The following is a 27,395-nucleotide window of genomic DNA, read 5'->3' as shown; positions in this document are numbered from 1 at the left end:
AGGATCACTGCAAGTCAGCAGTTGGGATCTCAGAACTTGATGAAGTTACTAGATGGATGTTTTGATGGGCAGTGCATGGTGTGGGGTATGTGGTGGGAAGGGTCTGAACCTGAAGTGAGCCCGATAAGTGATATACTTATCTGTTGCAAAATGGTTACCATGATAGTGATGGCTAATACCTGAATGTCCTCATATAATTGCCATTTCTTTTTTGTGGTGAGAATGTTTAAGATCTACTCTCTTAGCAACTTTCAAGTACATAACACAGTATTGTTAACTATTATCAGTATTCTATACATTAGATCCCCAGGACTTACTTGTCTTACGGCTGGAGGTTTCTATCCTTTGATCTATATCTCCCTTTCCCCTGATTCCCATCTTCTGGTAAAGTGAAGTGAAAGTGCAAGTCACTCAGTTGTGTCTGACTCTTTGTGACCCCGTGGACTATACTATCCTGGAATTCTCCAGGCCAGAACACTGGAGCAGGTAGACATTCCCTTCTCCAGGGGATCTTCCCAACCCAGAGATTGAACCTGGGTCTCCCTGATTGCAGGTGGATTCTTTATCAGCTGAGCCACCAGGGAAGCAACTAGCATTCTAATTTGTGTTTTGGTGAGTTCAGCTTTTTTAGAATCCACATATAAGTGATATGATAGATATTTGTCTTTCTCTGAGTTATTTTACTTAGTGTAATACCTTCATGGTCCATCGATGTTGTTGCAAATGGCAGGATTTCCTTCTTTCTCATGGCTGAGTAGTATGTATTCCACTGTGTGTGTGTGTGTGTGTGTGTGTGACTTCCCAAGTGGCACTAGTGAGAAAGAACCTGCCTGACAATGCAAGAGATGTAAGAGATGCAGATCTCTGGGTTGGAAAGATCCCCTGGAGGAAGGCATGGCAACCCATTTCAGTATTCTTGCCTGAAGAATCTCATGGACGGAGGAGCCTAGTGGGCTACAGTCCATACAGTCGTAGAGTTAGACATGACTGAAGTGACCTACTGTGTATATATATATCACATTTTTATCCATTAGTCCACAAACGGACACTTAGATTGTTTTCATATTTTGGCTCTTTCAAATAATGTTGTGATAAACATGGAATGCAGATACCTCTTGAAATCTTGCTTTCATTTCCTTTGATAATACATCCAGAAGAACTTCTGGATCATATAGTAGTTCTGTTTTCAATTTTTTGAGGTAACTTCATACTGTTTTTCACAGTGTCTGCACCAGTTTACATTCCCACCAGGAGCGCAGGAGGGTTCTCTTTTCTCCACATCCTTGTGAACACCTGGGTCTTATCTTTGGGTGACCTGAGTACCAGCTCTGTTACTTCTCGATCTTGTACTCAGGGACCAACTATGTTCCCTATTTGTGCCTCAATGTCTTCTTTAAAATGGAGATATTCTTCTACCACTATGCTGAGTGAAGATCAAATGAGATGAAATACTTCTGTGATGTATGCTGTGCTACTGTCTAATGTATCATATCGACATGATATTGATCTCACAATCACTCCCCAAATCCAAACTGCACCAGAGGAGTTATATTGTTGATTAATTTCAAAGTCATTTCAAGCCCCTATATCCTCTAGTTCCTCAGACAGAACTAACTTCTTCCTGTGATTCAAAAGCTCTGACATTGAGTCCTTCTTACTTTTTCTGCTCAAAGTAAGCTGGAATGCATTCTTCAGGCACAGATTTGTGCAGTCACTTTAATTTCCATAAAGATGTAGAGAAGAAGGAATTTTCTAGTTTAACGACAATAAAGTAGGTTTTCAAAATCTTAGGCTTGTATTAACAGAAATATTGGTGGTGTAATTCCATTTCTAGCAAAAGCAGAGAGAGGTGGTTGGGATTTTTTTTTTATGAAGAAGAATAGCAAAAGTAATGTTATATTGAACTATAGGAATTTAATTACCCCATTCCACAAATGTAGTTTTCAAATAAAGGAGTCAAAAGATTTTCCAGAGCTATTCTTCTGAACAGTGATATAAAAACCCAGAACACATTTAGTAGATGTAAAATGCATTACTGTACATTATGATCCATGGTGAAAGAAAGCATAATAAGAAACGCGACATGAGACTGAACGCATGGTGATTAAAAGTCTCTGCTCCCTTTGTAGAAATATTGTAATTGGCTTAGAATTTTATATATTTGTCACTGTAAGAGTGGGCATTTCTGGAACATTTCTGATGGGTGGATTTTATCCTGGGGAGAAGGCTCCCAGAAAATGGAAATACTATCATTTGAGGGCGGAGTAGGTGTCACATAAGAACTGCCAGGAGGCTGGGAAGGAATAAATCACCGCGGGGCCCTCATCCTTATTTAAACAGCCTTAAAGTCTGTCCTTTACAGTGTCCATAAAACATCAAGAAAATTGATAAGAAGGTAAACCCTAAGAATTCTCATCACAAGGGAAGCACTTTTTTCTTTTTGTTTTTTATTGTGTCTATATGAGATGGGGTCGCAAGGACTCAGATAAGACTGAGCAACTTTCACATACATACGTACGTATGAGATGATAAATGAGATGCTAACTAACTTCTTATAGTAATCATTCACAATATATGTAAGTCAAACCATTTTGCCGTACCCCTTAAATGTATACAGTGAAATATGTTGATTATGTCTCAATAAAACTGGAAAAAAAAAACCATTCCCTCAGCAATGAAGAGAAGGCAGGGTGAATTAGGGACTCCTCTAATGAGAAGTCTTTACAAAAACCTTTGTTTCTCTGTCTTATTATACAGGTGACACATATTCACTGTAGAAAATTTTAAAAAATGGATAAGCAAGGAAAATAATTTAAAGATCATTTGTAATATCACAGCAGCAATAACCAGTGTTAACAATTTGGTGTATAACCTCCTAGTTTTTCTGAAAAGTTATTTTGCCATGGCAAATAAGAACTTGGTAAAGGGGAGTCCTGGTTTTGGAAAGGGAAGCAGCAAGATGTTGATCCATTTATCAAACATTTGTGCTGTCAGGAGAGACTTTACCTTTTACATCAACAGAAGAAAAAATAAATTGGAAGTACTCTAGAAATATGGAGATTATGATTTTTCACTCAGGTAATTTGCAAAGTGTTTTAGTGAACATCAGATGCAGCTAATGAAAAAAGTTAGCACTTTTTAAAATAAGAAAATTGGTTTTCATATATCTTTTAAACTTCAGTCTTCAAAATTTGCATTATTCTTGTCCCCAAATTAGTGATTGCTACTTTTATCTAACCAATATTCTCCCCTCCTACTGTTCTTTTTTTTTTTTTTTTTTGATAAGATCATGAACATCTTTACCCAGAGCCCTTAATCTCAGATAATCATACAGGTAAGGAGGAAACGGAAATCTGGAATGAAATAGAGTGAACGCTTCTATATATGAGGGTTTTTCTTGAGCACTTTAGGGACTTGCTAGCAAGGCAGTATAGTGTAGTAGGTATTCAGACTGCAGGCTTCAAGCTCAAATTATGTGACTTCACATCTGGCTCTATCACTTACTGGTTGGATAACCTTGGATAAATTAGTTAGCCTCTCTGTGCCCTAGTTTCTTCAACATTAGAATGAGAATAGTAATACTATCAAGTCTTGTAGTGCTATTGGAGGCTCATAAGATAAGGCACTGCAGATGGTGACTGCAGCCAGGAAATTAAAGATGCTTACTCCTTGGAAGGAAAGGTATGACCAACCTAGATAGCATATTCAAAAGCAAAGACATTACTTTGCCAACAAAGGTTCGTCTAGTCAAGGCTATGGTTTTTCCTGTGGTCATGTATGGATGTGAGAGTTGGACTGTGAAGAAGGCTGAGCGCCGAAGAATTGATGCTTTTGAACTGTGGTGTTGGAGAAGACTCTTGAGAGTCCCTTGGACTGCAAGGAGATCCAACCAGTCCATTCTGAAGGAGATCAGCCCTGGGATTTTTTTGGAAGGAATGATGCTAAAGCTGAAACTCCAGTACTTTGGCCACCTCATGGGAAGAGTTGACTCATTGGAAAAGACTCTGATGCTGGGAGGGATTGGGGGCAGGAGGAGAAGGGGACGACAGAGGATGAGATGGCTGGATGGCATCACTGACTCAATGGATGTGAGTCTGAGTGAACTCTGGGAGTTGGTGATGGAGAGGGAGGCCTGGCATGCTGCGATTCATGGGGTCGCAAAGAGTCGGACACAACTGAGCGACTGAACTGAACTGAACTGAAGATAAAGCATTGTAAAGCTGCTTAGCACAGAGCTAGATATTCAATAAATACCAGCTAGAGTATTTGACAAATTGCACTCAAATTGCACTAGGTGGTCAAGTCAGTCAAACTCAAGTGCAGGGAAGACCCCTGGAGAGAACTGTGACTCTTCTGGTGATCTTGGTTAGTTCTCTAACTTTCAACTGAACTCAGGTTTTCCCTTCTGAAATGCAGGCTATGCAGTTTATATTACAAAGGGGTTGTAGATGGAGCGGCATGCTGCTTTGCAATGTAAGGTATTTTAACCATAAATAATAAAGGGAAGGCCTCCTCCAAATGATATCAAACTTCTCCCTGGAGATGGAAGAGTCCTCCTCAGAGTTAATAGCACACCTCCCCTGAGTGAGCATAGAGAAAGGCAAGTTGCTGGAAACAGCTGGGGAGAACAAATGAATAAATACTGTTTGTGCCAATGAGAGCACATGAAATAATGAATTCCTGACTTAAACTTCTCAAGCAGATTAGGAGCGATGCTGTTCATTGGTACGTGCAGCACTCCCTTAATAGCTCAGTTCAGTTCAGTCATTCAGTCGTGTGTGACTCTTTGCGACCCCATGGGTTATAGCAAGCCAGGCTTCCCTGTCCATCACCAACTCCTGGAGTTTCCTCAAACTCACGTCCATCGAGTCGGTGATGCCATCCAACCATCTCATCCTCTGTCATCCCCTTCTCCTCCTGCCCTCAATCTTTCCCAACATCAGGGTCTTTTCAAATAAGTCAGCTCTGGCCAAAGTATTGGAGTTTCAGCTTCAGCATCAGTCCTTCCAATGAAAATTCAGGACTGATTTCCTTTAGGATGGACTGATTGGATCTCCTTGCAGCCCAAGGGACTCTCAAGAGTCTTCTCCAACACCACAGTTCAAAAGCATCAATTCTTCAGTGCTCAGTGAGAGTCTAACTCTCACATCCATACATGAACACTGGAAAAACCATAGCTTTGACTAGATGGACCTTTGTTGGCAAAGTAATGTCTCTGATTTTTAATATGCTGTCTAGGTTGGTCATAACTTTTCTTCCAAGGAGCAAGTGCCTTTTAATTTCATGGCTTCAGTCACCATTTGCAGTGATTTTCAAGCCCCCCAAAATAAAGTATCTCACTGTTTCCATTGTTTATTTGCCATGAAGTAATGGGACTGGATGCCATGATCTTAGTTTTCTGAATTTTGAGTTTTAAGGCAACCTTTTCACTCTCCTCTTTCACTTTCATCAAGAGGCTCTTTAGTTCTTCTTCGCTTTCTGCCATAAGGGTGGTGTCATCTGCATATCTGAAGTTATTGATATTTCTTCTGGCAATCTTGATTCCAGCTTGTGCTTCTTCCAGCCCAGCATTTCTCATGATGTACTCTACATAGAAGTTAAATAAGTAGGGTGACAATATACAGCCTTGATGTACTCCTTTCCCAATTTGGAACCAGTCTGTTATTCCATGTCCAGTTCTAACTATTGCTTCCTGACCTGCATACAGGTTTCTCAAGAGGCAGGTCTGGTGGTCTGGTATTCCCATCTCTTTCAGAATTTTCCACAGTTTGTTGTGATCCACACAGTCAAAGGCTTTGGCATAGTCAATAAAGCAGAAGTAGATGTTTTTCTGGAACTCTCTTGCTTTTTCAATGATCCAGCAGATGATGGCAATTTGATCTCTGGATCCTCTGCCTTTACTAAATTCAGCTTGAACATCTGGAAGTTCATAGTTCATGTATCGCTAAAGCCTGGCTTAGAGAATTTTGAGCATTACTTTACTAGCGTGTGAGATGAGTGCAATTGTGCGGTAGTTTGAGCATTCTTTGGCATTGCCTTTCTTTGGGATTGGAATGAAAACTGACCTTTTCCAGTCCTGTGGCCACTGCTGAGTTTTCCAAATTCACTGGCATATTGGGTGCAGCACTTTCACAGCATCATCTTTTAGGATTTGAAATAGCTCAACTGGAATTCTGTCACCTCCACTAGCTTTGTTTGTAGTGATGTTTCCTAAGGCTCACTGGCTCTAGGTGAGTGATCACACCATTGTGATTATCTGGGTCATGAAGATCTTTTTTGTATAGTTCTTCTGTATATTCTTGCCACCTGTTCTTAATATCTTCTGCTTCTGTTAGGTCCATACAGTTTTTGCCCATCTTTGTATGAAATATTCCCTTGGTATCTCTAATTTTATTGAAGAGATCTCTAGTCTTTCCCATTCTGTTGTTTTCCTCTATTTCTTTGCATTGATCACTGAGGAAGGCTTTCTTATCTCTCCTTGCTATTCTTTGGAACTCTGCATTCAAATGGGTATACCTTTCCTTTTCTCCTTTGCCTTTCACGTCTTTTCTTTTCTCAGCTATTTGTAAGGCCTCCTCGGACAACCATTTTGCCTTGTTGCATTTCTTTTTCTTGGAGGTGATCTTGATCATTGCCTCCTGTACAATGTCACGAACCTCTGGCCATAGTTCTTCAGGCACTCTGTCTATCAGATCTAATCCCTTCAATCTATTTGTCACTTCCACTGTAAGGGATTTGATTTAGATCTTACCTGAATGGTCTAGTGGTTTTCCCCACTTTCATCAATTTCAGTCTGAATTTGGCAATAAGGAGTTCACGGTCTGAGCCATAGTCTGCTCCTTGTCTTGTTTTTGCTGACTGTATAGAGCTTCTCCATCTTTGGCTGCAAAGATTATAATCAATCTGATTTCAGTATTGACCATCTGGTGATGTCCATGTGTAGACCCTTTTCTTGTGTTGTTGGAAGAGGATGCTTGATATGTCCAGTGTGTTCTCTTGGCAAAATTTTGTTAGCCTTTGCCTTGCTTCATTCTGTACTCCAAGGCCAAATTTTCCTGTTACTCTAAGTGTTTCTTGACTTCCTACTTTTGCATTCCAGTCCCCTATAATGAAAAGGACATCTTTTTTGGGTGTTAGTTCTAGAAGGTCTTGTAGGTCTTCATAGAACCATTCAACTTTAGGTTCTTCAGCATTACTGGTTGGGGCATAGACTTGGATTACTGTGATATTGAATGGTTTGACTTGGAAATGAACAGAGATCATTCTGTCGTGTTTGAGATTGCATCCAATTTATTGCTTTCTTAATAACTCAAGAAAGCAATAAATTTGAGGTTTCTAATCTTGACTGCTCCCTCCTTGAGTTCAAGTTCCTGAGAATTTAAGCCAGGTGTTTTTAGTTTGGCTGTAAGGTGGCTGTATTAACATAAAAGTATGCCAGGAAGCGTTTGGAAGAATTCCAAAAGGTGTTTGCTCTAGTTTTGATGCATTTTGGATGTGTCTCCATACTTATACACAGAGAGCCTATGTTAGTGTCTAACTAGCAAGACTCATTCGGAGAAGGCAATGGCAACTCACTCCAGTATTCTTGCCTGGAGGATCCCATGGATGGAGGAGCCTGGTAGGCTGCAGTCCATGGGGTCTCTACTAGTTGGACTCGACTGAGTGACTTCACTTTCACTTTTCACTTTCATGCATTGGAGAAGGAAATGGCAACCCACTCCAGCGTTTTTGCCTGGAGAATCCCAGGGACGGCAGAGCTGGGTGGGCTGCCGTCTATGGGGTCACAGAGTCGGACACGACTGAAGTGACTTAGCAGCAGCAGCAGCAGCAGCAGCAAGACTCATTAGAAAAGAGCCTGATGCTGGGAAAGACTGAAGACAGGAGGAGAAGGGGATGACAGAGGATGAGATGGTTGGATGGCATCACTGACTCAATGGACAGGAGTTTGAGCAAGCTCCGGGAGATGGTGAAGGACAGGGAGGCCTGGTGTGCTGCAGTCCTGGGTTGCGGAGTCGGACACGACTAAGTGACTGAACAACAAAAAAGCAAGGCTTTAAAATTCTCTGTAATAAAACCAGGGAAGTTACCTTTAAATGACATACTGTATAAATGTTTAAATGTTTAGCTCTCACAAACACTTTTTTGGGGGCTGTTTACCTTTTCCTCTCTCAACTCTAATTAAGAAGAGTTCCTCAAGGCTGTAACTGGCTAGGAAAGGGGCACTGGACTCTGCTTCTTTGCAAAGATGTTTAGCAAAGGGATGACCTTGCTGCATTGCTACTACGTATCTTTTCCATAGCTCTGATAGAATCAACTGGGCCCATTCACATACTCATTCAGTGAATGAGCATCTACTACATGTCGAGCATCAGGAATTCAACTGTAAAACAGGCAGCCACGGCCCTGTTTCTTGGGGCCTTACAGTCTACTGAGGGATACAGATAAAGATTTGAATATAACAAGGGCAAAGATAGGGAAAGGAAGGTGCTTGGATCAGCTTTGGGAAGGGGAACGGATGATCAGAAGTGGTTTTCTGAGGCAGACTTTCTTAGCAGTCTAATTGTTATTTTTTAATTTGCTGTGATATATGCTTAGACAGAATAGATGTTAACACTTCAAGGAACTTTTGCTTCTCAACAGGCTATCTTCATACTGCAGAGCTCCTTAGACTGGGTTTCAGGAACTGTTGACCTGTAGTTAAATCTGCTGTCACCTATCCAGAGGGGAATCAGAGACCTGTAGAATCAGAATCTGTAGAATCAGAGTCCTGGGACAAGGGAGGAGTCAATGTGAATATGACTATGGTCTTAATAACCTCAGAGCAGGGAGCCTTCACCTAAACTTAAACTCTTCATTGATTTAGCATTTGACATGCATTTATTCATTTGAGTCTCAGTAGCACTTTGAGACAGATGGGAGTCATATTACCTGCTAGCACATTTCCTGGTATTCCCATGTTGCTATAGGCACAATCGGTGCCCAATAACAATTTCGCAAGGAAAGGAGTCCCCATTTGTAAATGAGACTGAGACAAGGGAAATGACTTGTCCAAGATCATACATTACAGTAATGGCAGAGGCTGAGCTACAGGACTTTCTGTGTCCTGATCTGTCCAGCCCACTTCTCAGGAGTTTAGGATGTCAAGGCAAGGTGTGACCGGCTGAGACAGCAGAGACATGTGCCTGGTGTCCTGAAGGCAAGTTATTGGTACAGAAGGGGGATTTGGGCTCTTTAAATCATGCTCCTCTCTAACGGGGTTACAAGTCAGAGTCTTCTGGTTAATGTCAATGGGAAAAAATATAGTCTACACCTTGATGAAGCTTTAAAAAATGCCCTGCGTTTTCACTTCAGAGGCCATCACATGGACATCCAGATTGCCAGCTGCTCTTGAAGGGACCAGTGCCTCTGGCTGTCGGACTGTCTTTATCCAAGGACACACGTGGCCATACCTGAGTTGCTGTCCCCATTAGCTGGGGTACATGATCCTGAGTTGAGAAATGAAATTTCATTTCCAGTCACCTGCCTGTCCATCCTTTACTGGTCAGGGGAATGGAGAGAGAAGAGAAAGATTGATATTCTAGGCAGCAGCAAACATGCCAGTTCTCTTGGTAGCCATAGCCAAAGGATAAGTTTGGTTCAATAGCTTGTCATGAGGCACCAAAGTATTTCAGGTCACGCTTTCTTTACTGTCTCATGAATTCTCATTCAGTTCAGTTCAGTTCAGTCGCTCAGTCGTGTCCGACTCTTTGCAACCCCATGAATCACAGCACGCCAGGCCTCCCTGTCTATCACCAACTCCCAGAGTTCACCCAAACTCATGTGCATCGAGTCGGTGATGCCATCCAGCCATCTCATCCTCTGTTGTCCCCTTCTCCTCCTGCCCCCAATCCCTCCCAGCATCAGAGTCTTTTCCATTGAGTCAACTCTTCGCATTAGGTGGCCAAAGTATTGAAGTTTCAGCCTCAGCATCAGTCCTTCCAATGAACATCCAGGACTGATCTCCTTTAGGATGGACTGGTTGGATCTCCTTGCAGTCCAAGGGACTCTCAAGAGTCTTCTCCAACACCACAGTTCAAAAGCATCAATTCTTCGGTGCTCAGCTTTCTTCACAGTCCAACTCTTACATCCATACATAACCACTGGAAAAACCATAGCCTTGACTAGATGGACCTTTGTTGGCAAAGTAATGTCTCTGCTTTTGAATGTTCTATCTAGGTTGGTCATAACTTTCCTTCCAAGGAGTAAGCGTCTTTTAATTTCTTGGCTGCAGTTACCATCTGCAGTGATTTTGGAGCCCCCCAAAAAATAAAGTCTGACACTGTTTCCCCATCTATTTGCCATGAAGTGATGGGACTGCATGCCATGATCTTAGTTTTCTGAATGTTGAGCTTTAAGCCAACTTTTTCACTCTCCACTTTCACTTTCATCAGGAGGCTTTTGAGTTCCTCTTCACTTTCTGCCATAAGGCTGGTGTCATCTGCATATCTGAGGTTATTGATATTTCTCCCAGCAATCTTGATTCCAGCTTGTGTTTCTTCCAGCCCAGGGTTTCTCATGATGTACTCTGCATATAAGTTAAATAAGCAGGGTGACAATATACAGCCTTGATGTACTCCTTTTCCTATTTGGAACCAGTCTGTTGTTCCATGTCCAGTTCTAACTGTTGCTTCCTGACCTGCATACAGATTTCTCAAGAGGCAGGTCCGGTGGTCTGGTAGTCCCATCTCTTTCAGAATTTTCCACAGTTTGTTGTGATCCACACAGTCAAAGGCTTTGGCATAGTCAGTGAAGCAGAAGTAGATGTTTTTCTGGAACTCTTATGCTTTTTCGATGATCCTTTAGCAAGTCTATTTTGTGCCCATCAAATAACGCATCTGTAGCCAGATTGCTGTAGTTTAAAGCAATACAATGTAGTATTTGGTTTGGGGCTTTGTAATATCATTTTTTAACATAAACATGATATATTTTATTTCCAACACAGGCTGTCTTGTCGTAGTCTCGGCTCTCTGGAGCTTAGCTGTAGTGCTGTTGTTCCTTGGCAAGACTCAAAAGCCTGGGCTTCCTGACATGGCCGGTTTCTAGTGTGTGCTCCTACAGGCTCCTGATACGTCTGTGACGTGCTCCTTGACTGACGCGAGACCCAGTGCAAGCCAGGCCAGGATATCTGTAGGCAAGCTGGACGGGCATCCATCTTTCCAGGAACCCACCAAGCTCGACGGTCACAAAGGTGACATAAGCGTCATCTCTAGGGCCTGCAGTCACCAAGAACAGAGGTGAACAGTGTGGTATAGTACCAACAATGTGGGCAGCGGGGATCAGGCACAACTAATTCCAACCCAGTTCTGTCACCCCTGAACTTGCCAGGTAACTCCACCTGTTTTCCCATGTATAAAGTGGGGGGATTTAGCTCTGGTTGTTGCTCAGTTCCGTCACTCAGTCGTGCCCAACTCTGCGACCCCACAGATGGACTGCAGCATGCCAGGCTTCCCTGTCCTTCACCATCCCCCAGAGTTTGCTCAAACTCATGTCTGTTGAGTTGATGATGCCATCCAGCCATCTCATCCTCTGTCGTCCCCTTCTCCTCCTGCCCTCAATCTTTCCCAGCATCAGGGTCTTTTCCAGTGAGTCAGCTCTTTGCATCAGGTGGCCAAAGTGTCGGAGCTTCAGTTTCAGCATCTGTCCTTCCAGTGAATTAGCAGTGGTACATAGTAAGAGTTCAGTAAATGTTATTCATTTATTTTTCTCCATTTTACAGACAAGAACCTAAGACTCAGAGAGGCTACATAACTTTCCTAAAGTCAAGGAAATGGCAAAGCCTGCCTTTGAACTTGGTCTTCCGCTCCAAAGTTAAACCCTCAGGCCACCCTGTCACGTTACTGTCACGTTGCCTGCCTCTGCGGGTTGTGGTGAGCACCGTGCGATGCGTTTAGTGTGGTGGTAGGGTGTGGGCCACGAGGGTGGCAGTGATTGTTATTAGAGGTAGGGGAGCTCACCTAAGCTGAAATTCTACTTAGGAGTTCAGTTACCTGTAGACCTTCATTGTGGCAGGGACCCCAATTCATAGGTAAATCTTTTCAACCCCATTTGCACATAGAGATGGTTAGTGTCGACTCTGAGTGTGAGAGATGATGATGATCGTGGTGTTGGTTAGTGACTGGAAAAGAAACATGACTTCATTAATAAAAACTTAATAGGACAGCTCAGTGCAACAGGGCGGTGAAAATGGCTCTCCCCACTCAATGTACTTTTCTCTTCAGTTTTCAGACACATAATCATTTCCCAAGATCCTTGGCCTTGCCTGGAAAGAAATAGGTGAGACAATGCCAGCTCTCTAGTCCTGATGTCTGGGAGGGTGTTGCTTTTCATAACACAGGAATAAAAATAAAATGACCCTTTAAAGGTGGTGGTGACTACCCTCGGGTTACTTGGGAGGCAGTAAAAAGCTTATTCTTCCTACAAGCATCTGAGAGCCTGTCTTAGAATCGCCGCATCTTGGGAGAATGTGTGATCTGAAGCAGAACATTCCAGGGCATGCAGAAGGATGTATGGCTGAAAACGTGCTCATCAGTCTTCTTCTCCTTCAAGGAGCTCAGAGTTGCTTAGGTTATAAAAGGCAGTTCTTGGGCACCTCCAAACCTATAGCTTTTGCTTAAGTAGGTCTTCCGTGCACAGTAGATTAAGCACATAACGTAATGGAGTGTTGATCCTACACCTGGTATGAAGTGGTGGGTGTGTGGGTGTTTGTGTCCTCAGAGTGAAGTTTAGCCGTTTCAAGGTAGCTGGTTATATAGCAGTGCTTCCCAGGTGGCTCAGTGGTGGAGAATATGCCTGCCAGTGCAGGAGACATAAGAGACACTAGCTCAATCCCTGGGTCAAGAAGATCCCCTGGAGAAGGAAATGACAGCCCACTGCAGTATTCTTGCCTGGGAAATCCCATGGACAGAGAAGCCTAGCAGGCTATGGTCTGTGGGGTCACAAAGAGTTGGAGATGAGTGAGCCACTGAGCATGAATGCACAGTTATATAGTAAGTTCAAAAAAGGGTCATTTGGAAAAAAGATGGAATTGCCCTAAAAGAAGAGAGCCAAACTCTGTGGATCACTTTGTTTTGGAGATGGTTCACTGAGGCTCATGCAGTAATCTAGGGTCCAAGCAGTAATACTGAATGTAAGACCAGCTTTTCATTTGTGAACCCAAAGACCTGAAGGTTCAGAAGACACCAAAAAGGAGCCTATTTGTATTCCTCACGCCCTTTTCAAAGTGAAAGTGAAGTCGCTCAGTCGTGCCCGACTCTTGGCGACCTCATGGATAGTAGCCTGCACCAAGCTCCTCCATCCATGGGATTTTCAAGGCAAGAGTACTGGAGTGGGTTGCCATTTCTTTCTCCAGGGAATCTTCCCAACCCAGGGAACGAGCCCAGGTCTCTCACATTGTAGACAGATGCGTTACCGTCTGAGCCACCAGGGAAGTCTGACCTTTTCAAAGTGCTACAGAATTTTGTAAAACAGATCAGATGGATGATCATCTCACAAATTCATCTCCAGAAGAAAATAGTGTCTGTCTGATCTCGTGTGTTATCGGCTGGTCAGTGAAGGTGCAGGCAGGGGTGCTGATAGAAGTTCCTCATGGGTGCTCAGGGTACTTCAGGGGCTGGATTGAGCACAGACCCCTCCATACTCTGACCAAGCACAGTTAGTGTTTTTCTTGGCTTCTTTGCAGTTGGCTGCTGCTACTGCTGCTAAGTCCCTTCAGTCGTGTCTGACTCTGTGTGACCCCATAGACGGCAGCCCACCAGGCTCCCCCGTCCCTGGGATTCTCCAGGCAAGAACACTGGAGTGGGTTGCCATTTTCTTCTCCAATGCATGAAAGTGAAAAGTGAAAGTGAAAGTGAAGTTGCTCAGTTGTGTCTGACTCTCAGCAACCCCATGGACTGCAGCCTACCAGGCTTCTCTGTCCATGGGATTTTCCAGGCAAGAGTACTGGAATGGGGTGCCATCGCCTTCTCCATTCCAGTTGGCTACAGTCTTAGAAACAGCAAACTGAAAAGCTTTCCACTCAGATGTTAGAATCAGTGAATTTTCAGAATTGTTCCTAGTCATGACAGAGGCCAGAAGCCACATAGCTACAGGACTGTTCAGCTTCCAGAAGGAGACACCTGCCTGCATGCCAGGTCCTGAAGGCCCCCTCCTTCCTTACTGGCTCGGAGGACCCTCGGCTTTTGGTGAATGAGGTGTAGTGAGAGGTCAAGGGACCGATGCATTTCTGAAGGTATAGGTTAAAAATGATTTGATGGCTACAGTTGTGGGATTTTCATCTTTTCAAAGAGTCTGTAATGTTGGAAAGGGTGCTGAGGGGAGTACTTATTGATCTGGGAGATCGGTGGACCCGGTTGGCTTAGCCTGCTGGGAAATTCTTCTCCATTCACTGTTTCCTCCCTGCCTTCAGTATTTGCCGGGTACCCGCTACATGTCAGGTCGGGGGCAGGAGACTGCCGGGAGCCGGCATATTGCATATTGAGTGCATATTGCATATTGAGTGCAGCACTTTTCAGGATCTGGAATAGCTCAACTGGAATTCTATCACTGCCGGTAGCCAGCGTGAGGAACTCCGCCCATGACAAAGGTCATGAGGAAGGAGGCTCGGCATACGCAAGGGCGGGATCGAGCTTCAGGAGTCCCCCTGGAAATTCTCGAGCATATACCCCCAAAACCAGAGTCTGCCTACTTTCTGCTTTGTGCTTTCACCTACACCTCTGACTTTACGGGGGGCTGTCCCCCACTACCTCTCTGAAAAAGAGTTAGCTTACAGCTCCAGTTAATAATTCCTGGGTGTGACAGTGTTTAACCTACAAACTCCTTTGGAAATCCTCTAGCCTGCCTGAATAGGTTTTTCCGGCCACATGTGATTGTTCAGAGCCTCCCAACTGTGAGAGGCAGGAGATGTTCTAAACTGTCTAAACACAGATTCTTTTGAGTAGTTAAAAGATTGATTAGAAATTGTATTGGTGAAGGGATTTTCACTTTTTGGGCCAATGTTTGCTGCTAAGTTTCCATATCCCTTACCTGCTGTGTCCCTGGCAGTGTATTGATTAATATAGTTGGTGTAAGTAGTAGCTTTAATGTTTGTAACCTGGGACCCTTGAGTTAATTCTTTTTCTTGTTATAGCCCACCACACCTTTGCTCTGTAGGAATACAACTTTATCTAATGCTTTTTGGAGGCTGGCGCCTGACTTGAGAATAATCCCCTTTAGAGAAAAAGGCCTCCGGGCCAGAAGATGATGCAAATCACCTAAACTTTTGCATATGATAAGTTTGCAGGAAGAAAGCCTGGCTTACTGCATGACTCTACCCCTTCCCCCATTACCCTCTATGCATAACTTAAGGTATAAAAACTACTTTGGAAAATAAAGTGCGGGCCTTGTTCACCGAAACTTGGTCTCACCATGTCGTTCTTTCTCTTACCTTCTGGCTGAATTATTCAGCCTCTTTTCTCCACTGAATTTCCTCACTGAGCTATCCTTATTTCAGCCTCTTTTCTCCACTGAATTTTCCTACTGAGCTATCCTCATTCTATTACTCTTTATATCCTTAATTAACGTTTAATTAAGCAATTGTTTCCTGATCTTCGCCGACGCCGTCCCCGCTTCGAATTCCCTGGATCAGCCGGGGCTGGTCCCCGGCAGGAGACCAGCCATGAAACAGCAGCAACGGCAAACACAAGGCAGACTAGCCTTGACCCGAGTCTGGAGGAGGGAGCGGCAGCAAGACTGGAAGTTTCTGTCTGGCTCTGTAAGCGCATCTTCTTCTGGCAGACCAGCAGGAAGTAGGCAGAGAGGCTGAGCATGACGAGAGCATCCCTGGCAGAGGGAGGGCGGTCTTCTAAGGCTTAGGTGGGAAGCTGGAAAGAGCACATCCATCCACACAGCTGCAAACAGTGTTGGGGGCCCGGAGTGGTAGCAGGGTGGGCGGCAAGGAGGGAGGGCAGGCTGCAGATGAGGCTGCAGGAGGCAGGGGCCCTAAGTCCTTGAGGGTCTTTTCTTCTGTCTTTACTTGTTTGGGGCTGTGCTGGATCTTCTTGCTGGCTGGGCTTTCTTTGGTAGTGGCGTGTGGACTGCTCATCGTGGTGGCTTCTCCTATTGCCGAGCGTGGGTTCTGGGGCACTCAGACTTCGGTAGTTGCAGTTCGAGGGCCCGGTAGTTGAGGTTGGTGGGCTCTGGGGCCTGGATGGTGTACTTGTGGCACAGGCGTGGGCTTAGTTGCCCCAAGGCATGTGGGATCTTAGTTTGCGGACCAGGATTGAACCCGTGTCCCCTGCATTGACAGGTGGATTCTTAACCACTGGACCACCAGGGAAGTCCCAAGGGTCTTTTACCATGTGAAGTATGACCTGTACACTAGGCTGGCGGGGACGGTGCTGGTTTGTAACTGGGTCACCACATGGCCCTTGGGACCTGATATTCAGCCCTGGGGGTGGAGCCTGTGGAGTGGATTCTGTTGGAGTTTAGGTGTGGACCAGTGGCTCAGGCGGCCCAGATGTTGGGTGAATGCTTCTCACTCCTGTTAGTCCATGAGCAGGAGGCAGGGGATGAGAGATTAATTTTTTTTTTCTCTTTCTAATTAAAAAATACCATTAAAAACTTGTAAGTGTAAAATGATACCAAGTCAGGTGGTATTTGAAGCTGAAAATGCTCTCAGATAAGCTGAACAAGGGGCCCTAAAACTGAAACGGTCAGAGGGCACGTAAACAAACCATCCATTTGTTCTTATAAGCAACCCGAACGATAGAGGCAAGGGTAGTTAAACAGACAGAAAAATCTTGCTGAAAACAGTGCTGCTTGAAAATCACCTGTGTCCATGTAGTTTTCAATAAAAGTTATTTTCTGCTGATGTTTTTTTAATCCTCCCTATGGATGTGCCTAGAGTTGACTCATTCGAAAAGGCTCTGATGCTGGGAGGGATTGGGGGCAGGAGGAGAAGGGGACGACAGAGGATGAGATGGCTGGATGGCATCACCGACTTGATGGACGTGAGTTTGAGTGAACTCCAGGAGTTGGTGATGGACAGGGAGGCCTGGCGTGCTTCGATTCATGGGGTCGCAAAGAGTTGGACACGACTGAGCGACTGATCTGATATGATCTGATGGATGTGCCTCTTATATTTGATGATCAGTTTCCCACAAGGTTTGCCATAATATTTCCTCAGAGCGTAGGTTTTTACATTCTAACTCATTCTGTGGCTGTTCTTAACCTAAGACAGGGTATGCTGGTTTCACAATTCAGGGTCACTGTTTTCTAGCTGACAAGACGATACTCAAATCCCAACCTTCCTCTTTTTCTCGACTTCTTTTTGTCTGTCTTGGTTTGAGGAGAACCACTGGCCAAAGAGGCAGTCTCCACTACTCCAGTGGAGCCTGTGAGCCGATCCTTTCCGTAATCTGATTTACCTTTAACTTCCTGTTATTCACATTTCAGGTTCCCAAATATTACCCACCCCCAGGTCCTTGATGTTAATTGCTCTTTCAGCAGCTTCCTCTTTTCCTGAAGCTCATCTGAGATCCCATTTATCCTTCAAAGTCCAGCAGAAGCTTCATGTTCCTCATCTTCTGAGACAGATAAGCCACGCTGCAGTTTCAAGACAGAAATTTGTGATGGCATTAAAACAGCAGAACTTTATTATTACTGTTGTTGCTTTTATTATATGTCTTGTCTACCTGTTTGTGTTGTACCTTTCTCAAGACCATATCTTTAACTATTTTTGTAATCTCGAGTAGAGCTCGACACAGTAGAACTGGGCAAATATAAATTAAAACAATGTATTAAGTTGTGCTCTGCTATAGTGGTTTTCATTTAGGGGCTTGTGGTAAAATATGAGTGTGGAGATCTAAGTATGGTTATAATCCTGCAGTCATCTGGATGACGATACTAGAATCTAGACAGCAGCTGGCCCCCAAATCTGTGAACACAGGGCGGGAGACTTTTTGCCAAAACACTCCTTTTACCAACGGGAGGCTTCAAAATGGGGTGTGGATGGCCTGTGGTTACAGAGTGGCTGTAGCCTGGGACTGCAAAAGACCAGTGTCTTCCAGCTCAAAGTGTCTAGCATTTCTTACACTTTTGTTTCACACAGGAGTAGCCCAGGGTCAGCTAATGAAGACTGCCAACCACCACTTCCCCCACTTTCTGCTTTTCTGAAGCTCAGTTCCAGAGATTGTGCCCAGCCAGGAACACTTGCTCTGCAAACAGAGCCCGGGGGTAATAATCATTGCACCCTAGTGTGATTTGACTTTATATGTGACTCTTGGAGCGTTGACAGTTTAAGTGGTCAAAGAAAGTGCAATAAAAATGGATGTCTGGGAGTTTTCTACCTGTGACCTTTGACTGATGACCTGTGTGGCTTAAGCAGGGCAGCCCCCACTTTCGCTTTTGTTCCCCCGTGTGGATTTGTGTTGCCTTCATATGTCCATCTCAAAGCTTCCCCCTTATCTATCAAACCTCATTCCTGTCCCAATCCTATTATTATTTGCAATTTATTCAAGATTAAGGGAACTTTGGCTATAGGTGTGCAGGTACTTGCTGCTTGTAGACTGAAATTCAATGTGGCTAAAATCCAAACTCTAGTAGCTGGCAACAAGTGGTAGAGGAGTGACTGGGACCTGGATCCTCTTCACTTTTTCAGCAGTTTTTCAAGTGTCTTCTTTGACATGCTAGTTATTCGATGGAAAGATGTTAGAGAAAGGGAGGCTGTGAAACACAGGGCTCTTTTTCTGTATTTTTATCTGCACTTACTGAGGTGCGGATGCCCTGAGAAGAGCATCTTTGTGTGGCCTTCCTTTCTGGGACTGATCTTTTTGTGATGACGTAGGTACCAAAGAGAATGATGCTCATCAGACTTGTGTGGGATCAGGGTACACTAGGTTCAAGCTTCATAGGTACTGAGACCTTATTTTCCAGATCATGAAGAAGTGGTAGTGAGGGGAAGGGTTGGGGGTCAGAGCTTGAAAGAGGGCTGGGGCAGCGTGGCTGGCGGGGGCGTTTGGAAAGTGTTCACAGGTGTTTATACCTGTTCTGGATGTGTCTCAGTATTTCAACAAGGACTGCTGTGCTAGTGTGGCGGACTGGTAGTGGTTCTGCATCTGTAAGTGCTCTTGTTGATGAGGAAAGAATGTGCGATCTGAAGTTAGGAAGCTGGAGCTTGACTCCTAGCTCTGCCAGCCATGGGTTCAGGAATCTGGGAAGATTCCTGGATCACTGAGACTCAGCTTTCCCAAGGTAGCAGATTTGTAGCAAGATGACGTATGTGTGGACACGTTGTTAAACTGGAGGTCCACTGGCTAAGTTTCCCTGTTATCTTTTTCTTTTTAAAAAATTTATCTTTAATTGGTGGATAATTGCTTTACAATGTTGTGTTGGCTTCTGCCATACAGAATGTGGATCAGCCATAAGGGTGCACATATCCTCTCCCTCCTGAGCCTCCCTCCCCTTCCCTCCTCCTCCCTCTCCCTCCCTCTCCCCAGGCTGTCACAGAGCACCGTGTTGTGCTCCCGTGTTACACAGTAGCTTCCTGTAGGCTATCTGTTTTACACATGAGGATGTATATGTTCTAATGCTGCTGTCTCAATTCATTCCACGCTCTTCTCCCGCTGTTACTGTCGTGATTGAACTCTGCTGTTAGGTGAAAACTTCAATTATGAAAGTGTTTAGGGTTGTTTATCCAAGCACCAAATATTGTGTTTTTGTGTCAGATCTGCATTTTGTATATTTTTCTTGTTCCCATCTCATGTCAGGGTGTGGACTTAGAAGCTACATATTTGAAGTTTATTTGAACTGTGTACTAGATATGGATAAATGGCATCTGAGTGAGGGCCTGAGGGATTCTTTTATATGTAAAGCAAATCAAATTTAGCACATAACTTTTTGTTATGTTTAGCACATCTCAGTTAGGGCTGTTTTAGACATTCTTTGCTTGCTTCTTATTTCTTGTCTGTCCTGTATATGCAGATGATGGAATTCCAGATGTGAAATGATGTATGTGATTACTTAGAAGTATGTGCTACCAGCTCAAAAAAAAGCCCCCAATTTTTAGTGAAGGTGGTAGAGAATATACGTCACTCACTTGGGCATTTATTTAACAATTTTTTGGCTGTGCTAGGTCTTCCTTACAGCGTGGACTTTTCTCTAGTTGCAGTGCACATGTTCTCACTGTGGTGACTTTTCTTGTGGCATGGGCTGTAGGTGCTTGGGGTTCAGTAGTTGTGGCTCCCTGGGCTTTAGAGTACAGGCTCAATAGTTGCCCAGCATGTGAGATCTTCCTGGACCAGGGATCGAACCTGTGTCCCCTGCATTGGCGGGGTCTTCACCATTGAGCTACCAGGGAAGCCCTCTCAAGCATTTATTAAATGATGTGTATAAACAAATTTCCTGAACAGAATGAAAGAAGTAAGATATTTGGGCATCTTCCTAGGACTTTGTGCACCATTTAAATCTAATTTAAGAATGCAGACTGAGTATCAGGAAGAGGTTATATAATTATTTCCAGGGATGCAGAGAGATGGGAAAGTAGGAGGCAAAAGAACTCTTCTAGAGAAAGATCAGAACAATAAATTTCTTTTTCATCAAGAGAGAAACGTGTGCATGCATGCTCAGTCATGTCTGACTCTTTGTGAGTCCATGGACTGTAGCATGCCAGGCTCCTCTGTCCATGGAATTTTCCAGGCAAGAATACCAGAATGGGTTGCCATTTCCTCCTCCAGGGGATCTTCTTGATCCAGGAAGTGTCTCTGGAACCTGCGCCTCTAGGGTCTCCTGAATCAGCAGGCAGATTCTTTACCACTGCGCCACCTGGGAAGCCCCCTGAAAAAGGTGTACATCTCTTTAATCCCCTAAAGTAGGAAAGGCAACACACTCCAGTATTCTTGCTTGGAAAATTCCATGGACAGAGGAACTGTGGGCTACAGTCCATGGAGTCACAAAGAGTCAGAAACGACTGAGCTTGCACGGAAGTGCACTCTTTAATTGGAGCATGTGCCTTAGCGAGAGCTTCAGATGTCTAACACCAAACAAAAGAAGGGTATCACAGCATGTCCTTTCGTAAATCATCATGTGGGATCAGGGCTCTCCAGGTGGCTTGGTGGTAAGGAACCCATTTGCCAATGCAGAAAACACAGGAAGCATGGGTTTGATCCCTGGGTTGGGAAGGTCCCCTGGAGGAGGAAATGGAAATCCACTCCAGTATCCTTGCCTGGAAGATCCCATGAGCAGAGGAACCTGGCAGGCTGCAGTCCGTGGGGTCACAAAGAGTCAGGCATGGCCGAGTATGAGCACACACGTGTGTGGGATCAGGTGGGTTTTGCAGATGTGTTCAGTGTCAGTGGACTTTGCTCCTTCCTGGTCTCACTGCAGCTCTTAGAACATTTGCCAGAATCATGTCCTACCAGTCATGACCTGAAGATGGCAGCATTGGGTGACCTATCTCATATTCCAAAGCGCCTCGCTGCTAGCTCATCCCCTGGCTGCGTTTGGACTTCACACTGTCACTCAGATCCTCTTCTGCTTAATGACTGTGTGTGTAAATGACTCTGCTTTTCTTCTAGGGAAGAGGTCCGATCTATCATTCTTGTTTTGGTTTTCAGTTAATGATTATGTGTAATTATATTCAAATAAAATATTTATAAATAATTACATATAATTAGTGGTATGTAAAACTTGAATTCATGAATGTCAGCTTTGATGAAAGGTACCCTTCAATTTGGGAGGTGTTAGTCTTAGTATTATTATTTGTTTCTGTTTAAAAGGCATTAGTGGCTAAGACTCTGCAATTCTGTCTTACACAGGAGTTCTTTCAGGGCTCAGTTTTTGTTTTTGTTTTTTTAATAATAGGTAGGATATTTATTTGGTAAGTCTCTAGGGAATATATTACAGATCCACATCTGGTGAGTGCTCTGAGGAAAACAAATTCTAGTTCCTTAAGTTTCAAGAAGCAATTAGCTACCCTTGAATTCTGAAGGGTCTCCAGGGGTAATCCAGTCCAACTCTAAATAGGCTTTGCCTTTAAAAAACAGGCAGGGGCTTCCCTCGTGGTCCAGCGGTTCAGACTGCACGCTTCCAATGCAGGGGAGCAGGTTCGATTCCTGGTAGGGGAACTAAGATCCCACGTGCTGCATGGCTTGGCCACAAAAAAGAAAAAAACCACCAGGCAGAAGACATGTGTCATTGCCCTCTCTTCCCCACTGGTGATGTGCTCAGGGTCTTCTGCATTTTGAGGTCTCCACCTAATGAATTTTGAGGTGTTAGAAACAGAAAGAGAAAAATTACCCTGAGCAAGTCCATAATTCAAATCTCAGCCTCAGGTACATTTTACCATTCCTCTTTATCTGTTAGCCACACATGGAGCTGCAAACGGAAAGCTATGTCAAAGCAAAAGGTCTAATTCTTCGGGGAGCAAGGGCTGCAGAAGCAGCATCTAGGCTCATTCCTTGCTCGAGGAGAGCAGGAAACCAGAGGGAAATGCAGTTAGGGAATGAGCAGATGGAACTGTGTAAGGTCAGAGTTTCTGGAAGGATTCCCAGATAAGGGATGGGGCCAGACAGCATTCTAAGCAACAAGGAGGAAGAAACCCAGTGGTTCTTTCCTCTGAGGCTACCCCAATTCTAGAAGCACAAGGACCAAAGACACACTGATAGATTTAGCTTAGAATTTTTAGGTGGGTTGATGCAGACCTTTCAATTCCTGCCTCATGCTAGGTTGGGATGCCAGGTCTGTGTGAAGGCCGTGTGCATGGTGCACCAGATTTTCTTGGGGGCTCTCTCAGTCTACTTTGGTTTAGATCATAATCATGACGATGGATTATGTATGCACTGATGTAGTGTACGGAAAATTAAAAATGCATGTTACAGGCTGACCTAAATGCTCCTGTAGCTGGCTCCACATTTTTATTTTGTTTTCACAAACTCTTCTGCAGTTAATGTTAAGACTCCAAGGATTTCACATCATGTGCTATAGATGCAACATAAATTAGAGAAATAAGCCAAAAACATAGTAAGAAGATGTCATGAGATTCTAGTTTTCCTGATTTAGCCTTTCTTTTCCCCATTTTTTTTTTTTTTTTTCTGGTTGTAAGGGAAAATCATGCATCTATTAATCTTTTACCTGGAAACTTTAAAATGTGACAGATGTTGAGCTCATAAAACACTGAGCTCTGGATCTCTTAAATATCACCATGTAGACTGATCCAGGATAAATCACTTCATCTCCTTAAACTTGAGTTTTCCTTTTGTTAAAGAGGCTGAACTTCCAGTCCTCCCATTCTATGACTGTATGATCACATCGCCATTGTGCCCAGGATTGTACAAAGATTTTTGAGGACTCACTTGAGGACTGTATTTTAACTATTCTTTCTCCTTTGCAATTGAAGTATATTTGACTTACAGTTTTATATTAGTTTCATGTATACAATTTAATAATTCAATGTTTCTATACGTTACAACATGATCATCACCATAAGTCTAATTACCATATGTCACCATACAAAGTTATTACAGTATTATTGACTGTATTTCCTATGCTGTACATTACATCCTTTTATCTTGATTCTTCTCATGACACATCTTAACGTCTCTTATTTTGGATCTTCTCCTGAGGCCTCTGTGACACTGACTTCTCCCAGCCTCCTGCTACCCCTGGCTGAAGTCAAGTTCTAAGTGGCTTACCACCCTTGTCTCTTGGCTACAACTGCCTTCCAACTAGTCTCTCTGCTTCCACTGTTGCCTCCCTACAGTCTATTTTTTACCCAGCACCAATATGATCTTTGGAAAAGGAAATCAGAACACATCTTTCTCCTGCCTCAGACCTTCCAATAGCTTCCTGACACCCTTGGAAATACAGATATATCTCTGCCTCAGGCCCTTTGCACTGGCTGTTTACTGGGAACACTCTTTCTCCTAGGTCTTTATACAAATGGCTTTTTCATGTCCTAAAGAAAGGGCCACTTGCAAGCAAGTTGCAGCTTAAACATCCCTCCTGCAGGGAGGCCTTCCCTGACCCTTCCATCTAAAACAGCCATATCCTCTGCTTGATATCTGATGTTACATGATTTTATGATTTATATAGCCAATTTCACCTGACATTATCCTCTAACATATTTGTAATATTTTATTTGTTTATTTATATTCTGCATTTGGTCTCAGTTACCTCATGTGAGGTCTTTGATGTGTGGCACGTGGATTCTCCAGTTGTGGTGAGTGGGCTCAATTGTTGCAGTGCATGGGCTTAGTTGCTCCACGTGGGATATTAGGTCCCCAACCAGGAATCGAACCATATCCCCTGAATTGCAAGGTGGATTCTTAACCACTGGACCATCAGGGAAGCCCCTGTATGTTGCTTTTGTTTTCTTTGTCTCTCCCACGTGGCACACCTGCTTCGTGGGATGGGGTAGTTTGTTCCCTTGTTCGCTGCTGGAGCAGAGTCTGGCATACGCGGGTTTGTAGGAGTGTTTGTAGAATAAGTAGATGAATGAATGGATGGATGTCACAGGCAGGAGACCTACAGCCCAGAGAGGTTGTGGTCACATAGCCAATTAGAAATGAGTATAAGACTCGGGTCTCCTCGTGTGTTTCTTTCCTTTAGATTCTGCTACCTTACAACAAGCCTAATGTAGAAATAATTCAGTCACTATTTGTTTATTTATTCACCAACTATTTACTGAGCTCTTATCATGTTTCTGACACTATTCTACGCCAGTTGTTCTCAACCAGGAGCAATTTTGACCTTCTGGGAACATTTCTCAATCTCTAGAGACATTACTGGTTGTTACAAATGGGGTGGGGATGCTACTGACATCAGAGGACTACTGGGGACAGAGGCCAGGGACGCTGCTTAGCATCCTACAATGTGCAGAACAGCCCCCCAGAGCAAAGAGCTAGCTGTCCTAACGCGTCAGTCCTGCTGAGATTGGGAACCTCTGCTCTAGGTGGACAGACAGGGATACCGCTCTCATGGAGCTGATGACAAATAGTACATTTCATACACAAATGAAAATCCATGTAAAAAAGTGATGTGATTGAAAAGAAAGCTCAGTCAGAACAGGGTAAGGAGGAGGCTGGTAGGTGCTGTGGGTGGTGACGAGGTAGGAAGGGCTGTGATCTTAGCTTCTTGGGGAGATAAGTCAGGAAAGTAAGTTTTGCCTCCAGAGGTTCGGCACTGTGACCTGGAATGACCCATCCTTTAGGTGCCGTCCAGGGCTCCAGCATATTGGCCATTCAAGTTCAGAGGTCATCCACATGTAATAAAAATATAACATGCTTGGGAACTAAGGGAGATCTTAACCTCCAAATAAAAACAGAGCGAACTGCCATAGGCTAGAAATAATTATGATTTTCTGCCCCCTTTCAGGGGGTTTAAATTCTCTTTCTCAGCACCTTCATCGCTCCATCATCAGTGATACAGGACAGCGTTAATTTGATGCATTTTTTAATTGCTCCTTGTCAGCCTCTCACTTTACTTTCAGAGCACAAATAATGTAACTTCAGCTCCTCTCAAAAGTGTGGTGAGTCATTTGGTTGTACAGAGATTTCTGTTTATCTAGGTTGATTTTTGTAGGAACTTAACAGAAGCAAGTGTAGATTTTAGTATCTTGGGGAAACTGTAGTAGCTGATGAAGTTAAAACATGGGTCAATGAAATGGTTCTTACAATATGTGTTTAACCTATATGTGTGTAAGTATGTGGGCTTCCTGGGTGGCTCAGTGGTAGAGAATCCGCCTGCCAGTGCAGGAGACATGGGTTTGATCCCTGGATAGGGAAGATCCTCTGGAGAAGGAAATGGCAGCCCACTCCAGTATTCTTGCCTGGGAAATTCCATGGACAGAGGAACCTGGTGGGCTACATTCCACACGGTCGCAAAGAGTCAGACACGACTGAAGTGATTTAGCATGCACACACACACACATATAAGTGTACACGTTGGCATCCGTTTAAGATTTTGCTAAGAAAATGGTAATTTGGTAGGCACACACTTGTTTTCTTGGACTCCCCTGGCGTCTTCACCACAATTCTTTACCAAGCATTGGCACATAGTAAGAACTCAACAAATGTTTGCTAAATGAATAAACCAACTGTAAAAATCAGTTTGGGATTATTGAATTCCAAGTTATTTTTCTACATTTACACAGATTTATTTATGTTACTGAACCACAACTTAGTAAATATAGTAGCATATTCTTATGGCATTATCACTGTGACAGATTCATTTTTTATAAATCTGTTTTTAAAAAAATGTTTAAATCATTGCAAGGGATATGATTTGACTCATAGGGTTTCTGAATCTAGGAAAAATAAGACTCTTAGCAATTAACACTTTTCCCATATACCTTTAACCTGCTGCTGCTGCTAAGTCACTTCAGTCGTGTCCGACTCTGTGCGCCCCATAGACAGCAGCCCACCAGGTTCCACCGTCCCTGGGATTCTCCAGGCAAGAACACTGGAGTGGGTTGCCATTTCCTTCTCCAATGCATGAAGTGAAAAGTGAAAGGGAAGTCGCTCAGTCGTGTCCGACTCTTAGCGACCCCATGGACTGCAGCCCACCAGGCTCCTCTGTCCGTGGGATTTTCCAGGCAAGAGTACTGGAGTGGGGTGCCATTGCCTTCTCCGACCTTTAACCTAGGGAGGGATTATTAGGCAAGAGAATAATGTCAATAAATCTTGATTCAAATGCATGTACATTGACAGTGCTGAAGAAATTATGCACAGTGCACCATTTTATTTTGGGTGCCCTCTTATTTTACAGAAGAACTTGTTGCCCAGTTCACTGGATGTGTGTCCATTAAAAATTTTTTTTTGCAGTGCTATTTCTTCACGATTGAGTTTGGCCTTTGCAAACAAGAAGGGCAGCTGCGGGCATATGGTGCTGGACTGCTTTCCTCCATTGGAGAATTAAAGGTATGAAGCTGTGAGCAAAATATCCTTCCCAAGAAAACTGGTTCAAGGTCACAGAAAATATTGATTCATCTGTCTGAGCCTCTCTGCTCACAGATACCCCATAAATATTTAGTACAGAGGACTTGGCACCTCATATGTGGGTGCTGACCTAACTTTTTACACTTTTGAAAATGGGTCATGCCTTTCTGGGTTTGTGGTGTGACTCAAATGGATGAGCAGCCATGTGCCCGAATCAACAGGAGTGACAAATGTATGTGCAGATGTTGGGTAACAAATGACTGGCCTAAATATGGGGCTGTAAAGTGTGCACTGAGCTGGCAGTGATCCTACTGATATAAAATTTCTTTGTGAGGGTGGCGTGGCTACTCTCAATTCTGTCACCCCCATGGCACCCATGGATTCCCTACCATCTACTTTCCAAAGGGGAATTTGAGCTTATTTTAGCTTCTTCACAATTGATGTAAATTA

At 43.7% G+C, this 27,395-nt stretch overlaps 1 protein-coding gene across 1 annotated transcript in view; it reads left to right on the top strand.

Moving 5' to 3' along the window:
* Positions 1-27,395, top strand: part of TPH2 (tryptophan hydroxylase 2) — a 104,053-nt gene that overhangs the window by 65,744 nt on the left and 10,914 nt on the right. The window contains exon 9 of the mRNA XM_027543351.1: positions 26,832-26,927. Within this exon, the coding sequence (XP_027399152.1) occupies positions 26,832-26,927 (96 nt within the window). The remainder of the gene's footprint in view (positions 1-26,831; positions 26,928-27,395) is intronic.

Source organism: Bos indicus x Bos taurus, chromosome 5, assembly GCF_003369695.1.
Source record: "Bos indicus x Bos taurus breed Angus x Brahman F1 hybrid chromosome 5, Bos_hybrid_MaternalHap_v2.0, whole genome shotgun sequence".
Taxonomy (NCBI): Eukaryota; Metazoa; Chordata; class Mammalia; order Artiodactyla; family Bovidae; genus Bos; species Bos indicus x Bos taurus.
Note: the sequence above shows the minus strand (reverse complement) of the source record. Positions and strands in the feature narration are given on the sequence as shown.